Source organism: Syngnathus leptorhynchus, chromosome 11, assembly GCF_054491065.1.
Source record: "Syngnathus leptorhynchus isolate UIUO chromosome 11, UIUO_Slep, whole genome shotgun sequence".
Lineage (NCBI taxonomy): Eukaryota > Metazoa > Chordata > Actinopteri > Syngnathiformes > Syngnathidae > Syngnathus > Syngnathus leptorhynchus.
The window spans coordinates 12,753,739-12,774,094 of NC_141205.1; the positions used below are offsets into that span (position 1 = coordinate 12,753,739).

General features: G+C 44.5%; 2 protein-coding genes across 14 annotated transcripts; both read left to right on the forward strand.

Moving 5' to 3' along the window:
• The first annotated feature begins 1,102 nt into the window (after positions 1-1,102).
• Positions 1,103-10,761, forward strand: trdmt1 (tRNA aspartic acid methyltransferase 1). Its single transcript, XM_085924939.1, has 12 exons — positions 1,103-1,362; positions 1,758-1,867; positions 1,955-2,031; positions 3,695-3,766; positions 4,057-4,122; positions 4,603-4,672; positions 4,734-4,811; positions 5,560-5,888; positions 6,633-6,690; positions 7,790-7,919; positions 9,151-9,288; positions 10,524-10,761. Exons 1-11 carry the CDS (start codon positions 1,299-1,301, stop codon positions 9,255-9,257), a joined length of 1,161 nt encoding a protein of 386 aa, XP_085781065.1. The 5' UTR covers positions 1,103-1,298; the 3' UTR covers positions 9,258-9,288; positions 10,524-10,761.
• A 1,275-nt stretch (positions 10,762-12,036) lies between these two features.
• On the forward strand, positions 12,037-16,077 carry LOC147049693 (uncharacterized). Of its 13 annotated transcripts, none has more exons than XM_085925060.1 (6): positions 12,037-12,156; positions 12,690-12,734; positions 15,174-15,281; positions 15,392-15,449; positions 15,523-15,622; positions 15,733-16,077. In XM_085925060.1, the coding sequence occupies exons 1-6, from the start codon at positions 12,061-12,063 to the stop codon at positions 15,758-15,760; spliced, it is 435 nt and encodes a 144-aa protein (XP_085781186.1). In that variant the 5' UTR covers positions 12,037-12,060; the 3' UTR covers positions 15,761-16,077. The 13 variants fall into 13 exon arrangements, 2 of the variants coding, with proteins under 2 accessions (XP_085781186.1, XP_085781187.1); XM_085925061.1 differs by having other exon boundaries at positions 15,523-15,610; XR_015067637.1 differs by adding an exon at positions 14,957-15,055 and having other exon boundaries at positions 15,155-15,281; positions 15,392-16,077.
• Positions 16,078-20,356: the final 4,279 nt, after the last annotated feature.

The following is a 20,356-nucleotide window of genomic DNA, read 5'->3' on the forward strand; positions in this document are numbered from 1 at the left end:
TCAACACCATTGTTCCACAGCGTCTCATCTGGAAACTCGACTAGCTGGGCCTCAGTACCTACCTTTGCAACTGGCTACTGGACTTCCTCTGTCAGAGGCCTCAGGTAGTGCGTGTTGGCGACAATGTCTCCGGCAGCATCACGCTGACCACGGGGGCCCCTCAAGGCTGCGTGCTCAGTCCACTGCTCTTCACCCTGCTGACGCATGACTGCACTGCGACCTACAGCAGCAACCGCGTGCTGAAATATGTCGACGACAAGACTGTGGTGGATCTCATCACCGAGGGCGACGAGACTCAATACAGGTCGGAGATCAACTTTCTGGCCACGTGGTGCAGGGAAGACCAAGGAGATTGTTGTTGACTTCCAGAAGGGTCACACCCTCCACCTGCCGCTGACCATCGACGGTGCCGTGGTGGAAAGAGTGAGCAGCACCAGATTCCTGGGGTGCACATCAGTGAGGACCTCTCCTGGACCACCAACTCTGCGTCGCTGGCGAAGAAAGCTCAGCGCCGCCTGTACTTTCTGCGGGAACTCTGGCGAGCAAGTGCTCCTCCCGCCATCATGACCACATTCTACCGTGGCATCATTGAGAGCGTCCTCTCCAGTTGTATCGCTGTGTGGGGTGGTGGCTGCACTGAATACAACATGAAGGCCCTGCAGCGCATAGTGAACACAGCTAGTAAGATCATTGGGGCTTCAGTCCCCTCCCTAAAGGACATTTACACCTCCCATCTCGCCCATGAGTTTTTTTGTTTTTGTTTTTAAGTTTTTCCTTGCCCTCCTAGGAGTTTAAGATCAGGTGATGTTTGAGACTATTTTTACATTTTTGTACATGTGAAGCCCTTTCAGACTTGCTTGTGATTTAAGGCTATATAAATAAACTTGACTTGATATGTGATAGACATATTCCACTGTCTATTACGTTTTGTGAATGATGCATATTTTGTAACGATGTTTCAATAAAAAAAAAAAGACCTTTGGAGGACGCTAATGTGAATTTGAACATAGTTTCTTGTTATTCAAAACTGAATTTCGTTGGTCTCGAATTGACAATTGAAAACGTTCGACATTAACGTGACGTCATCTTTAGTTGCCGCCAACGGCACCATAACGTGACGACTGTGAGCCGAGACGAACGTGTCAACTGAGTGGGAATTAACTGAGCCAAACTTTGCTGATTTAGTTTACCCTCTGTCAAAGAGACCTTAGACGCTCCACACATCGGGCGATATATTTGGATTTGAATGAATTATCCATATTTTGACATCAAGTAAAAGAAGACAGCGAAAACGACAAATGGAACCTCTGCGAGTGCTTGAGCTTTACAGTGGAATAGGTGGAATGCATTATGCTCTAAAACGTAAGTCATGTTTTACATTGTCCATTGCCTTTCTGTATGACCATCGTCAATGGCGATCTGCTGCAGTTGCTACAAGCGGACTTCTAGAAAATCGAACATGAATACGTTCAGAGGCTACATTAGACTTCATCAGACTTAAAATCGTTCAGCTCCAGGAGTCGAAATGGATTTGTGTTTGGAGCAGTTCAGACTGAGATGCATCCTGTACATCTCTATCTCTCGAAAATCGAATTTGATGTGCTTTGTGATTGTTCAGACTATACAAGAGCCATCCATTTTCAAAGTAAATAAGCTAAAAAAAATATTTTTGCTGTCTGTCTGAAAGCAGTCTAAGAGAGAAGTGCTTGGGTCACCTGTGCCTATAATATTTTGAGAGATGTGTTTTATTTCTCTAGAGTCTGGAATACCTGGCAAAGTAGTGGCAGCCATTGACATAAACACAACTGCCAATCAGGTCTACAGGCACAATTTCCCGGACACCCCACTCTGGAACAGAACCATCGAGGTAGGTAGCACTCAAATAATTGGAAAGTTAGGTCTGAAATATAATTATTTTCACATGAGGCCTTCTTTACTTTTCTTCTTTACTTAGGGCATATCACTTGATGAGTTTAAAAACTTGCAGTTTGACATGATTTTGATGAGTCCTCCTTGTCAACCTTTTACCAGGTATGCCCTGATCTTTTTATTTAATTCGAACAGCACAAAACCTTTAAAATATTGTCTTTCTGTATTATGGGCCTATCTATCAGTGATCAGAGAATTTTCCGCAGGTCCGCAGATTTCTGTGTTTTTTTCCGTCGAAAGTATTTTGCTTGTCGAGCTTGCGGATGAGACGCTATGGGATAATGGTGTTGAATGCAGAACCGAAGTCCACAAACAGCAATCTCACATATGAGTCTCTGTTCTCCAGGTGGGTGAGGGCGGAGCAGATGGCATGCTCAGAGGACCGTTTGGCTCGGAAGGGTTCTATGGTGGGGGTAGAACGAATCTGACGTGCACCATGACAAGCCTCTCGAAGCACTTCATGGTGATGAGTGTCAGTGCCACGGGGCGGTAGTCATTGAAGCAGGAAGGAGCAGGTTTTTTCGGCACAGGTATGACGGTGGCAGCCTTGAAACATGATGGAAAGATGGCCTGCTGCAGGGAAATGTTAAAGGTGTCCGTGAAGACGTGCGTGCCTAACCCTAACCCTCCGTGCTACATAACGAATAAGAGCAGGCGTGCGTAAGTGTGTCAAGGCAGACGAACCAGCGCGCACTGCTTGGCGCACGGCGTCTATATCTACACGCCCTTATCAGCGAGTAACACGGGACAGATGGCGACGATTAGGGCTGATTGGTACACGCAGTTAGGTGTGCGGTCTAGCGCAAAGAGCCTGTTAGCCGCCCAGCATGTGAAGAGCGGGGCAGAGATGTGACAAAGCTGCGCACAAAGGAAAAATGCACCAGTGCGGTGCAGAAGAAGTCAGGATAGCAGCAATGAGCGCCAATTGCGCAGGGCGTGCTTCTGAGCAATGTGCGTCACTGTAGACGTAACTGAGGATAAGGGCATGAGGCCGGAGGCTGGCCGTGCGTGAGGGAAAAGCATCAACCGATGCAGAAGGACTTGGGACACGTGACAATGTCATGTGTTTGTTCTTTTATTTACCGTTAAGCTATAATACATGCACAGAACAGTGTGGGGATGGTTGTTAAGGGAACAGGAAAGGTTTATATAGCGTAAAGGTATTGGGGAGGGTTTACAAATCCTTAATATTGTGTATAGGATCACAGTGCAACAGGAGAGTCTTGCGCAACGATGACTCACTTTAGTTTCATAATTCATGATCTCCCCTGGGTTAGTGTAGTGTGTTAATCCTGAAGGTGGACACTTTGCTTGACAAGGTAAAGCACACTTTGAATTGACATGCAATACACACATGCCCTCTAGCGGCCAACAAGAAAGACTACGTGTTGGAAATTCCAATACGATGGTGTTCAAATTTCAAAATAATACATATACAGTTTCTACTTGGGGAATTTTTGTTTTTTTGCGATTGGTTCTGGAACGCATCTCCTGCGACAAAATGAGGATCACTGTAACTACATATGAAGTGTATTTCTGTGGAATTGGGTCGACTTGCATGATTTGTCACATTACATTTTCCTAACTATAATGTGACAAAGCAATACTGGGCCAGTTTTAAGGGTGTATCTTTCAATTTTAACTACCTTCAACAAATTTGTGATTTGAGCAGAAATTTCTTCAATGACTAAATGAAGGTGTTAATCACGGTCATGAGGTCACAATAAAATGTTTAGATTTTATGAATTTGTATCTCTCTTTGTAGGTTGGGACGCCAACGTGGTATTGCTGACCCTAGAACAAAGAGCTTTCTCTACATTCTTGATCTTCTGCCAAGGTATTTGTTGCTCTGTTTTTTTGTACTTGCATGTATAGTCAGCACAGGTAGTGTGCATTAGTCTATAAAAAAGGAAAACTATCAGCAGTGTGTGGAAATATGCCATACTACTAAAATGACACATTTGCAGTATTTTTTGGCGGGGGCAGGGTTAAGTACTGTTTGAACTGCTTAGTTGTTAAAATGATATTGCTCCGTTGTTTAAATATTGCTGAGTTTTCTTGACTTCTGCTTCTCACAAGTTATCGTGTCAATGTCTCTTTATTGTATGTGTATGTCACTGTGACAAGGCTGAGTCAGCTTCCCCGCTTTATCCTGCTCGAGAATGTCAAAGGTTTTGAGAGCTCCTCAGCCAGGTAATATTTTCACGTTTTTATCAGGGATGAACCGCAAAATTGATTATTGATCTACTGTATCTTTCTATTCATTGGGGTGGCCGCCGATGAGCGTCCACTGACCGCTGGTCGATCCCCTTCCCTATATATACACCCTAATTGAGAAATAAATGAGAATAACTATATACACACAGGGTCCTAGGCTTATGACGTTGATCCATTCCTACGCGGCGACGTAAACCCAAAATGGATGGATGGATGGATGGATGGATGGATATGCTAAATCATCCTCCTGAGAATCATATTTGTGTATATTCTCTTACAAAGGGTATTTAAAGATGAAAACACCTGCGGCTTATAGTCCTCTTCGGCTTATATATGAAAAAAAAAATACATTTTCCCCTCATTTTATCTGCTGCGGTTTATAATCAGGTGCGGTTTATATTCTGGACTATACAGTAGTAAAACAGTTAAAAATGTGGTGATTTTCTGTTTTTGCAGGCAGTATTTTGTCCAAATTCTGATGGAATGTGGCTACATTTTCCAGGAGCTGATGGTCTCTCCCACAAGTGTAAGAACCTCAGCTGCCTGCTTGTTTTGCACATATTTTCTGATTATATTCTGAAATTAAGGTTGGGATCCCAAATTCAAGACTGCGTTACTTCCTGATGGCAAAGATTTCAACAGAATCGATTTGTTCAAAGTCAAAGGTGAGTAATACAGGAGTATGTGCTATTAACAAATCAGAGCCAAAAGTAAATGGGAGCTGGCTTGGAGACTAGTGAGCAGGGAACTGCTGTTGAACTGTATATTTTTTTCATCAACGCAGCAGAGGGTTTTTGACATAAAAATGGAAGTTTGCACAACTCGTACTTAAAAAATGAACATGCTGACACGCAAGAATCATCAGGCAGCGGCTTTCTTTCTTCCGTGCGTTTGCTTGTGGTAAAACCCTACATGCGGCACCAAACTGTCGTGAGCGGGCGGAACCCCTCCCCCTCCAGAATGCACGGCCGCTGGTGAACAGCCACTCGCATCAGCACTTCAAAACGCTCATACAGTCATCCCTTGCCTATTTGTGCTTCACCTTTCACAAATGCGCCTCTTTGCAGGTTTATACATTGTCACAAACGCCAGAAAAAAAATCTTTTCGGTTGTTTATTTTATCGCTGCAGTAGCAATGTATGCAATATTATCAGCAATGAAATCTGATGATTTATTGTTTGGGGAAAAATGATTGACTGTCCAAATTGGTCAATGTTTCAGCATTTGACTTGAGCATGCTTCTTGAGATCATTTTGTGAACATCTTTCATATTTGATACTAACTGGTATAGGGTGGCTTTTCAATTTTCCCCTTTCATAAATGTTTGGGTTTTGATGAATAAATATTTCTTAAACTCGCGCATCGTGATCAGAGGTTCTGATGTGATTTTTAATACAATACTTGATATTTTAGGATTTACAAATGTCACTGCTCCCTGCTGAAACGGAGTCCTCTGTGGAGCCTTCGCTTTCAAGTCCTCAAAAGCCAGTTACGAGTTCCCTGGAAAAAGAGGAAGAGACGGAAGATCGGGTCCTTTATAAACTTGAGACAGCAAATGATGCTCAGAGAAAGATGAATCAAAATAGGAAGTTGTCCGTCAGGCAGATCCAAGACTTCCTTGAACCACAGGAGAATGATGACATGGATCTGTATCTTGTTCCATCGGACGTATTGCTGCGTTACGCTTTAATCCTGGATATTGTCAAACCCATCTGCCGGAGGTCGATATGCTTCACTAAAGGGTAAGTACATTTATAGTTCATTTCTTCATTCATTCATCTCTCGCTCTCTTTCTGCAGGCGTAGGAAGGATTACATCTCATTTTGGTAGACACTAAACAAACGTCGTTCACCTCAAATTCAGTTGTGGTTATATTCTCTTGCTAATGCTCAAGTCATTTTTATGCATACAAGCACACGTTCAACGAAACGCAGATTCTCTCATCCAGGCAACTAACCAACTATCCCTATTGTTTTGTATTGGTTTATTCCTCTTTTTTTCTTTTTCTTCTTCTCTCCCTAAAGAATCACATTTTTGACACTCTAAACATGCACAAAAATTCACCAAACTTTGCACACTCTCTGGCCATTTTGAAAAAATTGAGATTTTCAAGTTGTCATAAACAATGAAAACAAAATGTCTCTGTAGCGCCAAGAGTGGAAAATTGAAAACCAATCCTGGTATGTTTTATCTAGACTTACAAAACATGGCAGTCACGTGGAGCACCCCAAGACATACAAAAAAGTCCACTGCACTCATAGTCTGAAATAAACGGGAAGGGAGCTATGTTTTTTTAACTTCATATTTTGGCCCATTTTTGCACGTTTACAGGGGTCATACTTCCAGATGGTTAACCTAATTGACTTCAAACTCAAAAGACTTTATTGTATCTCAGTTCCACAGTTTATAAATAAGGGCCCTGTTTTTTGCGCATGTCATTTAACATGTAATGATTTTCTTTTTTGTGTTTGTGTTTTAATTAAAAGCTATGGGCGGTATGTGGAAGGAACTGGCTCAGTATTGCAATGCTACCCGGAGACAGAGGTATGTTTGAAAATATTTTATCATTTGAAACAAAACAAAGGTTGTGAGTGCGATTCCGGCTCTGGCCTTCCTGTGTGGCGTTTGCATGGTTTTTCCTTGCTTGTACGGGTTTCCTCCTACATTCCAAAAACATGCATGATTGACCATTCCAAATTGCCCAAATCGTGCAGCCCTATTTTAGACGCATTTGTCTATTACCGTGGTTTTTCAAAATACTTTATAAAATATTCACAAGACTGGATCACTTTATCACAAATCATAATATACTGTACTAGCAACAATATGGCTTAGACTTAAACTTAGACTCACCTTTATGGATCCCTTGGAATTGCTCCCTCAGGAAATTCTGGTTCCAGTAGCTCACACAGAAATAGTACAAATGAGAACATTGTTCAAACAAAAATGAAAGTAATCAAGTGCATAGCAATAAATAAAGTGTGGAGTAAGGAATAAATAACAATAATAATAAATATTTATCATCACGTATGAATAACATGTTGATGGTAAATAGATTTGAGTATGACAATCATGCGAGGAGATGCTATTGAAGGCACTGTGGCAATCGATTCCAAAAACTGGCGATGCAGGCTCACAACTGGTGCTCGCTACATTGCGGTTTGATTATTGCAGCTTCAGTACATCGCAGATTTTTTACCAACAGCACAAAGGCCCAGAGAAAATGTGCTGAATCCAAGGCCCACACTGCCGCCATTACAGCGACTACACCGACCCATTTATTTTGCTTGTTTGAATAATTTTTGTATCTGGGCCCCGAGTAATCGATTCCAAAAAGATTTGTTTGCGAGCGCCCTCATGACATCATGCGTGCTGTGATCGTGATGTTATAATTCCAGCATTCCATAGACATCTATGATACCGACACCCTCATACACGTCATTGGAAATTTCAATTGGGTTCAGGATAGTAGGGCTTAAACAGAAGTCATAACAACACGTAGCACATTTCAAAAGGTCTGCCCTTTTAGTTGGGATTTTGTAGAAATAAACATGGAGGCCTTTTTTATTTTTTTATATCTCTAAATGAAGTAATTTATCATATAATCTTTAGAATCTTAATGTTTCACCTTGTTGTTCCGTAGATTGAGAGTGTGTTTAAAAATCTGGACCAATTCTCCGAAGAAGAAAAACTTCAAAATCTGCAGGGACTGAAGCTTCGTTATTTTACCCCAAGAGAAATAGCCAACATAATGGGCTTCCCAAAAAGCTTTTGTAAGTATGAAAACCATCACCACTGGAAGTTGTATAGTTTAACAAAAAAGACTCGCATTGTTCTATCAACTAATTAGAAATGCAATTTACGAGTCCGACGTCAGCGGCGCATACGCGGCATTGTTTACATAAAGGACGATCGATGGATTTAATGAATTGAGTGACACAGACAGTTTTATAAACGTGTTATTTATGTCATAGTAATTACAATAACTCTGAATGTTACGTCAGGCTCGTTCTCAGCTCTTCGTTTGTGTTTATGTCATGTTAGCATGCCTATCGTTTAGCCTGTTGTTGCTCATTCATGTCTGTTCTTGGTGTTGGATTTTGTCAAATCAATTTCCCCCAAAATGCGACCTATACTCAGGAGCGACTTATATATGTTTTTTTGTCACGTTGTTGTGCATTTTATGGCTAATGCGATCTAGATTCCGGAGCAACTTTTAGTCCGAAAAATACGGTACTTCATATGCTAGATGTTGAATTCATCCATTCTTTAATGATTTAGGGTCTTTAAAAGCACTGTACTTGTTTTCCTGCGATGTTGTTGGGCAAACCAAATTGCATAGGGGTTTCTGAATACTGGACAGGAGGGAGTATCAGGCTATTAGTCACACTTCCAGCAAGTACAATTTCACTTTCAAACCATTAGTAGAACTAAACTAAACACCCTTTCTTCAGATCAGCATACATGTCACGTAGACCCGCAAGATTACATCCTGCGTAGGAGGGACACTCCACTAAAAGTCCTTCGAATCACGTTCTCAAATAAAACATTTTATTCAAGGTATCTTGCCGTCACAGCTGACATCCTCTTGCGACACATCACCACAATAATGAATGGGTTTAATGACATCACGCTACGCCCATCTAAGTTCAGTCTTGTTTGTAGTGAATGCTGAGCTAAATCAACCTGCCCCTCGTCACCACTTCATGTTGTCACTCTAACGGACAGAATAAACCGAGGAACCACTGCAATGTAATACTACAACAAGAAAATAAACTGTGATAAAAAGTGGGTTTCAGCTGTTTAGCTGTTAATAGCTCTTTGACAGTGCAGTATCATAAAGTTTTAGTTGCTTGTTTAATCTCATACTTAGCTTGTAGCAAACACATCCCCAACATTCCTGACTCCATTACTTCTTTGTACGTAACAATGAGAAACCATTTGTATGTTTTACTCTATATGTACAGTTGAAATAATACTTGTCTTTTTAACGTCTTTATTTAGCTTTTCCAGATCAAATCCCCACCAGGCAGTGTTACAAACTTCTAGGAAACAGCCTCAATGTTGTGGTGGTGACAAGACTGCTACACCAGTTGCTCTCCAAGTGGTGAGCAACGGAGGGAAATTAAGTTGCTGTTCCAGGTATTATTTAAAGCAGCACTGTCAAGAATTTTGATCTTCATGAAATGTATTCATAACTCTTCTGACGAAATCTCGATTTAGAACTACAGTAATCCCACGTTTATCGTGGATAATTGGTTCTAAGACCACCCGTGATATCGGAAAATCCACGAAGTAGTGTCACCCTTTTTTTTAAACATACATACATTGTTTGTGTATCAATACGTATATATTAAACCATATAAGTGCATATGTTATCATTAGAACAATAAATATTACTTTCAAACATGTAAATACTGCATTAATACGTAGTGTAAATGACATCCAGAAACAATGTATACATATAAATGATACGTGTGTGTGAGAGATATATGTAGCTAAACTATACATACTGTAAATGTTTTTAGAACTTTTATTATTATAACAACTTTTTTATAACAAGGTACAAGTGTACATACTGTAAATATGTAACAGTTTTTATAACAAGGTACAATACTAGATACAATAGATACAGCGGAGCTCCACGTACATTTTGGAAAGTTTGATATCATTGTTGGTATAGAAACAATTTTGATAAGAGAAAAGATGGAATAGAAAATGGAATGGTATAGCAACTAAAGTGACTTGAAGTAGCGCGATGACAAAAGGAAGGAAGAGTAAAAAGAATGACAATCCGATGGACTGATTTTGTGCATCTGAGGACGCACCTGCAGGTAACAATGGCAACATCAGAAAATAGTTGAAGCGAAACTCAAAGTGAAATGCTGATTTTCATGAGAGCAATCATACGGGAGGAAATTACTGCTGCAATTAATGCCATTCAGCCGCGAATTACAGCGGTCAAAGCAGAACTGAAGCAATGTAACCAAAGGCTCACTCATGCTGAGGAGCGTTTTACTGCGCTTGAGACCTCACAGGAGCAACTTCAAAGAGAGAATGAGAAGCTGAAAGATAAAGTGGAGAAACGAGACAAAAAGGCAAAAGTTGGAAGCACATAGTCGTAAATATAATGTGCGAGTGTTTGGACTGAAACTGAATGTGGAAAAGGGCAACCCAACTGAATATGTGGCACAAGTTTTCAAAACAATCTGTAAGGAGAAACTTCAAAGTCAAAGTCCGCTTTATTGTCAATTTCTTCACATGCCAGGCACACAAAGAGATTGAAATTACGTTTCCCACCGTCCCACGGTGACTAGACAGTACACACACACACACACACACTGTCATCACGACTTCACACACGCTTTTGCCATCAGGTGGACGGCCCGTTGGACAACAGCAATTTTGACGACTTCCCCCTGGACACCGAGGGGCCTCCCCCTGATGACGAGTCAGGCTGGGACCTGGAGTTCTGAAACAGCTTGGCCTGGTCAGAGGCTAAATGGAGAACGGACGAGGTCCATAACTACAAAGAAATGTTTAATATTTGATTGTTCATTTGTGTTAACAACCCACTCTTTCATAAACCGCGTGTATAAACATACATTTTTTTAAGCTGGTCTACTGATTGCTAACTACTGTTTTTTCTGTCACTCAGGAGTACAAGTCGCAAAATGCATAATAAAAAAAGAAAAAAAACAAGTCGCATATATATATATATATATATATATATATATATATATATATATATATATATATATATGCGACTTGGGACGCAAATATATATATATATATATATATATATATATATATATATATATATATATATGCTTATGTCTAGGCGACAAGGGACATGTCGTGTCTTATGATTCATAATTAAATTTTCGCTGTTTGCCAAGTGTCATGACTGCCTCACGAGTGGGACAAGAAAATGGCCGTAGATAAATACAAACATGTCACGTTTTACGCACAACATTTTGACCTATCCACGTCGGCATCCTTGATTCGTTTGAACTGCAAAAGTGTCTCCGAGTAATAAACATGGCGGATTTGCGAAACCCATTACCTTGTTTGGTTTGTCTCGCCCCAACGGGTGTGATGTAAATGATACGCAATAGAAAATGGAGAAATCTGAACCGAGTAAAAAAATAGGTCCCCAAACAGATCATAAAAGTATCTCTGCAGCACCTGGAGGGGGATACATATGACACTTTTCAACAATCCTGGAGTCTTCAAATACACAAGAAAAAAGCGCTGAGCTGGGCGTCAAAGCCGTAACACCATGCTTCGGAGGTCGACATGTCAACCAGTCCGCCATTAGATCAACGCGCCTCATTTGTAAGTTTACTAAATAAAACAGCGGTTGCTATATGACGTCAATGGGCAGAAATTCCGCCGAAATTCAAATCCGTGGGCGCGGCTGGCAACAAGGAAGTAGGAAGTAGATTCGCTGTTCGAATATTAAGGTATATACATACAGACAAGGGAGAAAAGAAAAAGTGTTGAAACGGGCCTCGAACACGCAACATCATGCACAAGAGGTGGATGTGCTAAACACTGCACCATTGTGTCAACAGATAATATCCGTAAGTCTACTAAAGAAAACAGCGGTCGCTATATGACGTTGCCACGTCACGGTCATGTGACGCGGACATGGCCGCAACTGTCGTCACAGACGCCGAATTTCGACGATTCTTCCTGGTCAAAGGTTGTAAATGATTGCGTTGATTAAAAAAGAAAATTTTATTTAACTCTTATTTACCGTTTGAGATAATGTTATGTCGCAGTCGTGCCGCGGAAATGACGTATATAGGCGGAACTTCCGCTGAGATTCAAATCCAGAAGAAGAAGAAGAAGAAGAAGAAGAAGAAGAGATTCAAATCAGTGGGCGCGGCTTTCAACAGGGAGTAAGTAATGGCGCCAAGGGACACAGAGCGGCTAGTAACACGACGATTAACAAGAGAAATGTTTTATTTTCTGCTTGCAACTGGACCGACTAGAGCGTACACGGTAAATGCAACTCATTGTTTTTAAAAAGAAGTACTTTTGTAGCCCTGTAAAGCGAGCGAGTGAGTGCGTGCGCCAGTGTGTGTGTTTTCGGACGTCGAATTCGGCATCTGCTGCCAGCCACAAATGCCCGAATTTCGACGATTTTCCCTGGTCAACGGCTGTATTGCGTTGATTAAAAAAGAACTTTATTTAACTCTAATTTACCCTTTTAGATAATATTACGTCGCAGTCATGTCCCGCGGAAATGACGTCATAGATTCAAACCCGCGGATAGAAACACGACGATTATCAACAGAAATATCTATATTTTCTGCTTGCAACTGGAACGTCTAGAGCGTACACGGTAAATACAACTCATTATGTTTAAAGATATTTACTTTTGTGTAGTTTGACTAAAGTTGTCGATGTAGCTAGCGTTCACTTAGCAATAGGAATAGCAATGTGTAGCTGTGTAGCTAACCCTAGCTGAAATGTAGTTGTATCTGGGAATGTTGCTTGAGGCTAAATGCTAATCTTCTATTTTATTCCTTTAGGTTCCATGGTGCTACAATGGTTGGACGTTGGCGAAGACGTCTCAAGTGAGTACCCCTTTCTTCCTCTATTTATGTTAAACGCCTCCTATTAAAACTTCCACTGGCTGCAGACAGCCGTGTTTGATCCACCAACAGTATTGCAACTTGCAATGAACTCCTAGTGTCCTTTCTCATTAATATGTCCTATCAGGTCTCAAGTCATTCCTTCATTCATTTAGGAAATTTGGAATAGCAGCAAATCCAAATTTGCCTGAGAACAAAAACAGATGAAATAAATTAAATGAGTCTTACTTGTTCCCATTAAATAAATCAAGTCTTCTTCCCATTCCTTTTCAAACAAGTAAAGCCTGCCCATTTTGTGCCGTAGTTTTTGTGTCAATACCTAGTATTTATACAAAATCATAATTTAAATGACTTCATTCCTTCATTCACTTTGGAAATTTGGAATGGCAGCAAATCCAAATTTGCCTGGGAACAAAAATCGATGCAATAAATTAAATAAGTAATTTCTTTCCAATAAATAAATTAAACTGGGCTTACATCTTCCCATTCCTTTTCAAACAAGTAAAGTCCGCCCATTTTGTGTCGTAGATTTTGTGTTTATACCTAGTATTTATCCAAGATCATAATTTAAATGACTTTATTCATTTATTCAAAAGATCCAAAGTTGTGTTGCGTGTAATTCAGTACAGGTCTCATGTCAAAATAGATTAAATAAAGTAAATAAGTCTTCTTCCCACTCCCTTTCAAACAAGTAAACTGCCCATTTTGTGTAGTAGATTTTCTGTTTACCTACTATTTATACAAAATCATATTTAAAACGACTTAACAAATTAATTAATTTAAAATAAAGTTTCATATGTCCTATTAAGTATCATGTGGTTGTAAACTGTTTGTACTATGTGTCTTCTCTGCATCCATTGCAGCCTGGTCATCCTGGAAGAGGGACCCTCCCATCTGTGGTCTCATCTCAAGGTTTCTCATTTCCCCTCGTTGGAGTTTTGAGTTTTTCTTGCCCTCATGGGAGTTTAAGATCAGGGGATGGCTGAGAATATTGTCATTTGTCATTTTCACATGTCCTGAGTGTTGTCAGTCACCTAAATGTTGAACAGAGACTGTGATGTCCCGAAGTCAAATTCCTTGTTTGGCACGCCCCAAAATGGCGAATAAAAATTCTTGGATCTTGAATGTTAAGATTTGTCACCATCCTTTGGTGAAATTTGGAATTGCAGCAAATCTTGCATTGGCCAAGTTATTTTAAAAGAGCACGTGGGGTAATGTTTGTCATTTGTGATGTCATACTCTGTTTTTTGTGATGTCATACTCAGTATTTTTGTTGGGCCTAGGTGCTAAGGCCTAGGTGCTAAGGCCTAGGTGCTAAGGCCTAGGTGCTAAGGCCTAGGTGCTAAGGCCTAGGTGCTAAGGCCTAGGTGCTAAGGCCTAGGTGCTAAGGCCTAGGTGCTAAGGCCTAGGTGCTAAGGCCTAGGTGCTAAGGCCTAGGTGCTAAGGCCTAGGTGCTAAGGCCTAGGTGCTAAGGCCTAGGTGCTAAGGCCTAGGTGCTAAGGCCTAGGTGCTCAGGCCTAGGTGCTCAGGCCTAGGTGCTCAGGCCTAGGTGCTCAGGCCTAGGTGCTCAGGCCTAGGTGCTCAGGCCTAGGTGCTGTTGTTGTTGTTGCGGGGGTCGGAGTTGTTGTTGTTGCGGGGGTCAGAGTTGTTGTTGTTGCGGGGGTCGGAGTTGTTGTTGTTGCGGGGGTCGGAGTTGTTGTTGTTGCGGGGGTCGGAGTTGTTGTTGTTGCGGGGGTCGGAGTTGTTGTTGTTGTTGTTGCGGGGGTCGGAGTTGTTGTTGTTGTTGCGGGGGTCGGAGTTGTTGTTGTTGTTGCGGGGGTCGGAGTTGTTCAAGATTCAAGAATTTTTATTCGCCATATTTGAGCGTGCCAAACAAGGAATTTGACTTCGGTAGATCACAGCCTCTGTTCAACATTTAGGTGACTAACAACACTCAGGACATGTGAAAATGACAAATATTCTCAGCCATCCCGATCTTAAACTCCCATGAAGGCAAGGAAAAACTCAAAACTCGGACGAGGGGAAATGAGAAACCTTGAGAAGAGACCACAGATGGGAGGGTCCCTCTTCCGGGATGACCAGGCTGCAATGGATGGAGAGAAGACGCATAGTACAAACAGTGTAGACAATCCCAAAAGGTGTGGAGAGCAGGATGTTTTTGCACAGCAATGACTGAGACTCTAAGAGTGGTGTGAGTTCATCAGAGCCTGGGGGAAGAAGCTGTCTCTGTGTCTGCTGGTTTTGGCGTACAGAGCTCCATAACGCCGTCCAGAGGGGAGTAGTTCAAACAGACTGTAATCTGGGTGAGAAGGGTTTGTCGATGTTGCTTGCACGTTTCCTGGTCCTGGACAGGTACAAGTCTTGGATAGATGGGAGGTTGATTCCAATGATCTTTTCTGCAGTCCTGATTGTCCGTTGCAGTCTGTGCTTGTCTTGTTTGGAGGCCGATCCAAACCAGACAGTGATGGAGGTGCAGAGGACAGACTCGATGATGGCAGTGTAGAAGGTCTTCAGCAGCTCCCGCGGCAGGTTGAACTTCTTGAGCAGTCTTGTGAGACCAAGATGGCGCCGCAGACGGCAGCCTCCGTGGGTCGCTCGCTGCTTCTTTGTCTTATTTTGTGTGTTTTCTGTGTCCTAAGGCCTACAGGAGCGGCGACCGGGACCTGTTCAAGCAGACCAGAAACACTGAACCGAGAGGTCAGCAAAGCCAGGAGGTGTTACGGGGAGAGCTTGTAGAGACACCTCTCTGCCATTCCTGATCCTTCAACAGTGTGGAAAGGTTTGCAGAGCATCACGCGCTTCAAGAAACAAATCCCCTGTCCTGTGGAGAGCCCAAGGCTTGCTAACCAGCTGAACAGGTTCTACTGCAGGTTTGATCGGTCCTCCCACACAACTTGACCTCCTGCAGCACAATCTACATAACAATCTACTCACAACCGCTCTGTTCACACCTCCGTCACCTACTCTCTCTCTCTTGCAGAGGCCGTGCCTGCACTCCAGATCCGTGAGGAGGAAGTGCGCCAGGTGTTCCGGAGACAAAAGATCAGGAAGGCACCGGGCCCAGACGGCGTGTCACCGTCCTGCTTGAAAGCCTGTGCTGAGCAGCTGGCACCCACCTTTGCACGAATCTTCAACCGCTCCCTGGAGCTGTGTGAGATGCCCTCATGCTTCAAGAGCTCCACCATCGTTCCAGTGGCCAAGAAGCCCGCCATTACAGGATTGAATGACTACAGACCTGTCGCTCTGACATCTGTGGTCATGAAATCCTACGAGAGGTTGTTGTTGTTGGGGTGGTTGATGTTGGGGTTATTGGAGGGGTTGTTGTTAGGGGGGTTGTTGATGTTGATGTAGGGGGGTTGTTGATGTTGATGTTGGGGGGTGTTGGTTGTTGATGTTGGGGGGTGTTGGTTGTTGATGTTGGGGGGTGTTGGTTGTTGATGTTGGGGGGGTTGGTTGTTGATGTTGGGGGGGTTGGTTGTTGATGTTGTGGTTGGGGGGGTTGGTTGTTGATGTTGTGGTTGGGGGGGTTGGTTGTTGATGTTGTGGTTGGGGGGGTTGGTTGTGGTTGGGGGGGTTGGTTGTTGATGTTGTGGTTGGGGGGGTTGGTTGTTGATGTTGTGGTTGGGGGGGGCGGGGGGGGTTGTTGATGACGTTGTGGTTGGGTGGGGGTTGTTGATGTTGTGGTTGGGTGGGGGGGGTTGTTGTTGGGGGGGAATGATGTTGGGGTTGTTGTTGGGGTTGTTGTTGGGGTTGTTGTCTGTGGCTCGTGCAGCTTTAGGCCTCTCGGACCACTGTCTAGTTCAGCTGGTCTCGGCCCACAGGTAGAAGCTAAAAACCTCTAAGCCTGTGGTGAGGACTGTGAGGAAGTGGACAGTGGAGTCAAGGCAGGAACTTTAAGCCTGCTTTTACTGCACCGATTGGGGAGTTTTCAAAGCTGCAACTTCAGACCTGCATGAACTCACTGACACTGTCACGTCATACATCTGTTTTTGCAAGGATCTGTGTGTGCAGACTAAGACCTTCTGCACGTACAACAACGACAAACCTTGGTTTACACCGAACCTCTGGAGGCCGCGCAAAGCCAAATAGGAGGCCTACAAGAGCGGCGACCGGGACCTGTTCAAGCAGACCACAAACACTGAACCGTGAGGTCAGGAAAGCCAGGAGATGTTACGGGGAGAGCCTGGAGAGACACCTCTCTGCCAATCCTGATCCCTCAACAGTGTGGAAAGGTCTGCAGAGCATCACGGGCTTCAAGAAATGAACCCGCCGTCTTGTGGAGAGACCAAGGCTTGCTAACCAGCTGAACAGGTTCTACTGCTACTGCAGGTTTGATCGGGCATCTCACACAACTGGACCTCCTGCAGCACAATCTACATACTCCCCACACCTCCGTCACCGCTGTCACCTACTCTCTTTCTCTTGCAGAAGCCGTGCCCGCACTCCAGATCCGTAAGGAGGACATGCGCCAGGTGTTCCGGAGACAAAAGATCAGGAAGGCACCGGGCCCAGATGGGGTGTCACGCTCCTGCTTGAAAGCCTGTGCTGAGCAGCTGGCACCCACCTTTGCACGGATCTTCAACCGCTCCCTGGAGCTGTGTGAGGTGCCCTCATGCTTCAAGAGCTCCACCATCGTTCCAGTGGCCAAGAAGCCCACCATTACAGGATTGAATGACTACAGACCTGTCGGACTGACATCTGTGGTCATGAAATCTTTCGAGAGGTTGTTGTTGGGGGGTTGTTGTTGTTGGGGTGGTTGAAGTTGTTGGGGCGTTTGTTGGGGTTGTTGTCGTCGGGGTTGTTGTTGGGGAGGTTATTGTTGCGGTGGTTGTTGTTGGGGGGGGTTGTTATTGGGGTTGTTGACGTTGTTGGGGGGGTTGTTGGGGTTGGATTTGTTGGGGGGGGGTTCTTGTTGGGTTTATTGGAGGGGTTGTTGGGGGGGGTTGATCTTGTTGGCGTTGTCTGGGTTGTTGATCTTGTTGGGGTTGTTGTTGGGGCGGTTGATGTTGGGTTTGGGGTTGTTGTTTGGGGGTTGACGTTGTGGTTGTTTGGGGGGGTTGATGTTGTTGGGTTTGTTGTTGGAGGGCTTAATGTTGCGGTTGTTAGGGGGGTGGATGTTGTTGAGGTTGTCGTTGGGGGTTGATGTTGGGGGGTGGTTGATGTTGAGGGTTGTTGTTGTTGGGGGGGGGTTGGGGTTGTCGTTGGGGAGGTTGATGTTGGGGTTGTCGTTGGGGGGGTTGATGTCGTTGGGGGGGGGTTGTCTGGCTCGTGCAGCTTTAGGCCTCTCGGACCATTGTCTAGTAACTAGTTCATCTGGTCCCGGCCTACAGGTAGAGACTAAAAACTTCTAAGCCTGTAGTGAGGACTGTGAGGAAGTGGACAGTGGAGTCAAGGCAGGACCTTTAAGTCTGCTTTGATTGCACCGATTGGGGAGTTTTCAAAGCTGCAACTTCAGGCCTGCATGAACTCTCTGACACTGTCACATCATACATCTGTTTTTGCGAGGATCTGTGTGTGCAGATAAAGACCTTCTGCACGTACAACAACGACAAACCTTGGTTTACACCAAACCTCTGGAGTCTGCGGAAAGCCAAGCCGGAGGCCTACGAGACTGGCGACCGGGACTTGTTCAAGCAGACCAGAAACACTGAACCGAGAGGTCAGGAAAGCCAGGAGGTGTTACGGGGAGAGCCTGGAGAGACACCTCTCTGCCAATCCTGATCCCTCAACAGTGTGGAAAGGTTTGTAGAGCATCGTGCGCTTCAAGAAACGAACCCCCCAACTGGACTTCCTGCAGCACAATCTACATACTCCCCACACCTCCGTCACCGCTGTCACCTACTCTCTTTCTCTTGCAGAGGCTGTGCCCGCACTCCAGATCCGTGAGGAGGACATGCGCCAGGTGTTCCGGAGACAAAAGATCAGGAAGGCACCGGGCCCAGATGGGGTGTCACGCTCCTGCTTGAAAGCCTGTGCTGAGCAGCTGGCACCCACCTTTGCACGGATCTTCAACCGCTCCCTAGAGCTGTGTGAGGTGCCCTCATGCTTCAAGAGCTCCACCATCGTTCCAGTGGCCAAGAAGCCCGCCATTACAGGATTGAATGACTACAGACCTGTCGGACTGACATCTGTGGTCATGAAATCTTTCGAGAGGTTGTTGTTGGGGGGTTGTTGTTGTTGTTGGGGTGGTTGAAGTTGTTGGGGGGTTTGTTGGGGTTGTTGTCGTCGGGGTTGTTGTTGGGGAGGTTATTGTTGCGGTGGTTGTTGTTGGGGGGGGGTTGTTATTGGCGTTGTTGACGTTATTGTGGTTGTTTGGGGGGTTGGTGTTGTGGTTGTTTGGGGGGTTGTTGTTGGGGGGGGTTCTTGTTGGGGTTGTTGGGAGGGGTTGTTGGGGGGGGGTTGGATCTTGTTGGCGTTGTCTGGGTTGTTGATCTTGTTGGGGTTGGCGTTGTCTGGGTTGTTGATCTTGTTGGGGTTGGCGTTGTCTGGGTTGTTGATCTTGTTGGGGTTGGCGTTGTCTGGGTTGTTGATCTTGTTGGGGTTGGCGTTGTCGGGGTTGACGTTGGGGTTGTTTGGGGGGGTTGATGTTGTTGGGTTTGTTGTTGGAGGGCTTGATGTTGCGGTTGTTAGGGGGGTGGATGTTGGGGGGGGTGGATGTTGGGGTGGTTAATCGGGGGAATGATGTTGAGGTTGTCGTTGGGGGTTGATGTTGGGGGGTGGTTGATGTTGGGGGTTGTTGTTGTTGGGGGTTGTTGTTGTTGTTGTTGTTGGGGGGGGTTGATGTTGGGGAGGTTGATGTTGGGGTTGTCTTTGGGGGGGTTGATGTTGTTGGGGTTGTTGTCTGGCTCGTGCAGCTTTAGGCCTCTCGGACCATTGTCTAGTAACTAGTTCATCTGGTCCCGGCCTACAGGTAGAGACTAAAAACTTCTAAGCCTGTAGTGAGGACTGTGAGGAAGTGGACAGTGGAGTCAAGGCAGGACCTTTAAGTCTGCTTTGATTGCACCGATTGGGGAGTTTTCAAAGCTGCAACTTCAGGCCTGCATGAACTTTCTGACACTGTCACATCATACATCTGTTTTTGCGAGGATCTGTGTGTGCAGATTAAGACCTTCTGCACGTACAACAACGACAAACCTTGGTTTACACCAAACCTCTGGAGTCTGCGGAAAGCCAAGCCGGAGGCCTACGAGACTGGCGACCGGGACTTGTTCAAGCAGACCAGAAACACTGAACCGAGAGGTCAGGAAAGCCAGGAGGTGTTACGGGGAGAGCCTGGAGAGACACCGCTCTGCCAATCCTGATCCCTCAACAGTGTGGAAAGGTTTGTAGAGCATCGTGCGCTTCAAGAAACGAACCCCCCGTCCTGTGGAGAGACCAAGGCTTGCTAACCAGCTGAACAGGTTCTACTGCTACTGCAGGTTTGATCGGTCCTCCCACACAACTTGACCTCCTGCAGCACAATCTACGTACTCCCTTCCCCTCACAACCGCTCTTTCCACACCTCCGTCACCGCTGTCACCTACTCTCTCTCTCTTTTGCAGAGGCCATGCTCGTACTCCAGATCCGTGAGGAGGACGTGCGCCAGGTGTTCCGGAGACAAAAGA

Excerpts from the sequence above, each read along its gene's own strand:
- trdmt1 (XM_085924939.1), top strand. The coding sequence starts at position 1,299 with ATGGAACCTCTGCGAGTGCTTGAGCTTTACAGTGGAATAGGTGGAATG. Across the intron at positions 3,767-4,056 it reads ATTCTTGATCTTCTGCCAAG|GCTGAGTCAGCTTCCCCGCT; the intron begins GTATTTGTTGCT and ends CACTGTGACAAG. Across the intron at positions 4,123-4,602 it reads TTTGAGAGCTCCTCAGCCAG|GCAGTATTTTGTCCAAATTC; the intron begins GTAATATTTTCA and ends CTGTTTTTGCAG.
- LOC147049693 (XM_085925060.1), top strand. The coding sequence starts at position 12,061 with ATGGCGCCAAGGGACACAGAGCGGCTAGTAACACGACGATTAACAAGA. Across the intron at positions 12,157-12,689 it reads GACCGACTAGAGCGTACACG|GTTCCATGGTGCTACAATGG; the intron begins GTAAATGCAACT and ends TTATTCCTTTAG. Across the intron at positions 15,450-15,522 it reads CAGAAACACTGAACCGAGAG|TGTGGAAAGGTTTGCAGAGC; the intron begins GTCAGCAAAGCC and ends ATCCTTCAACAG.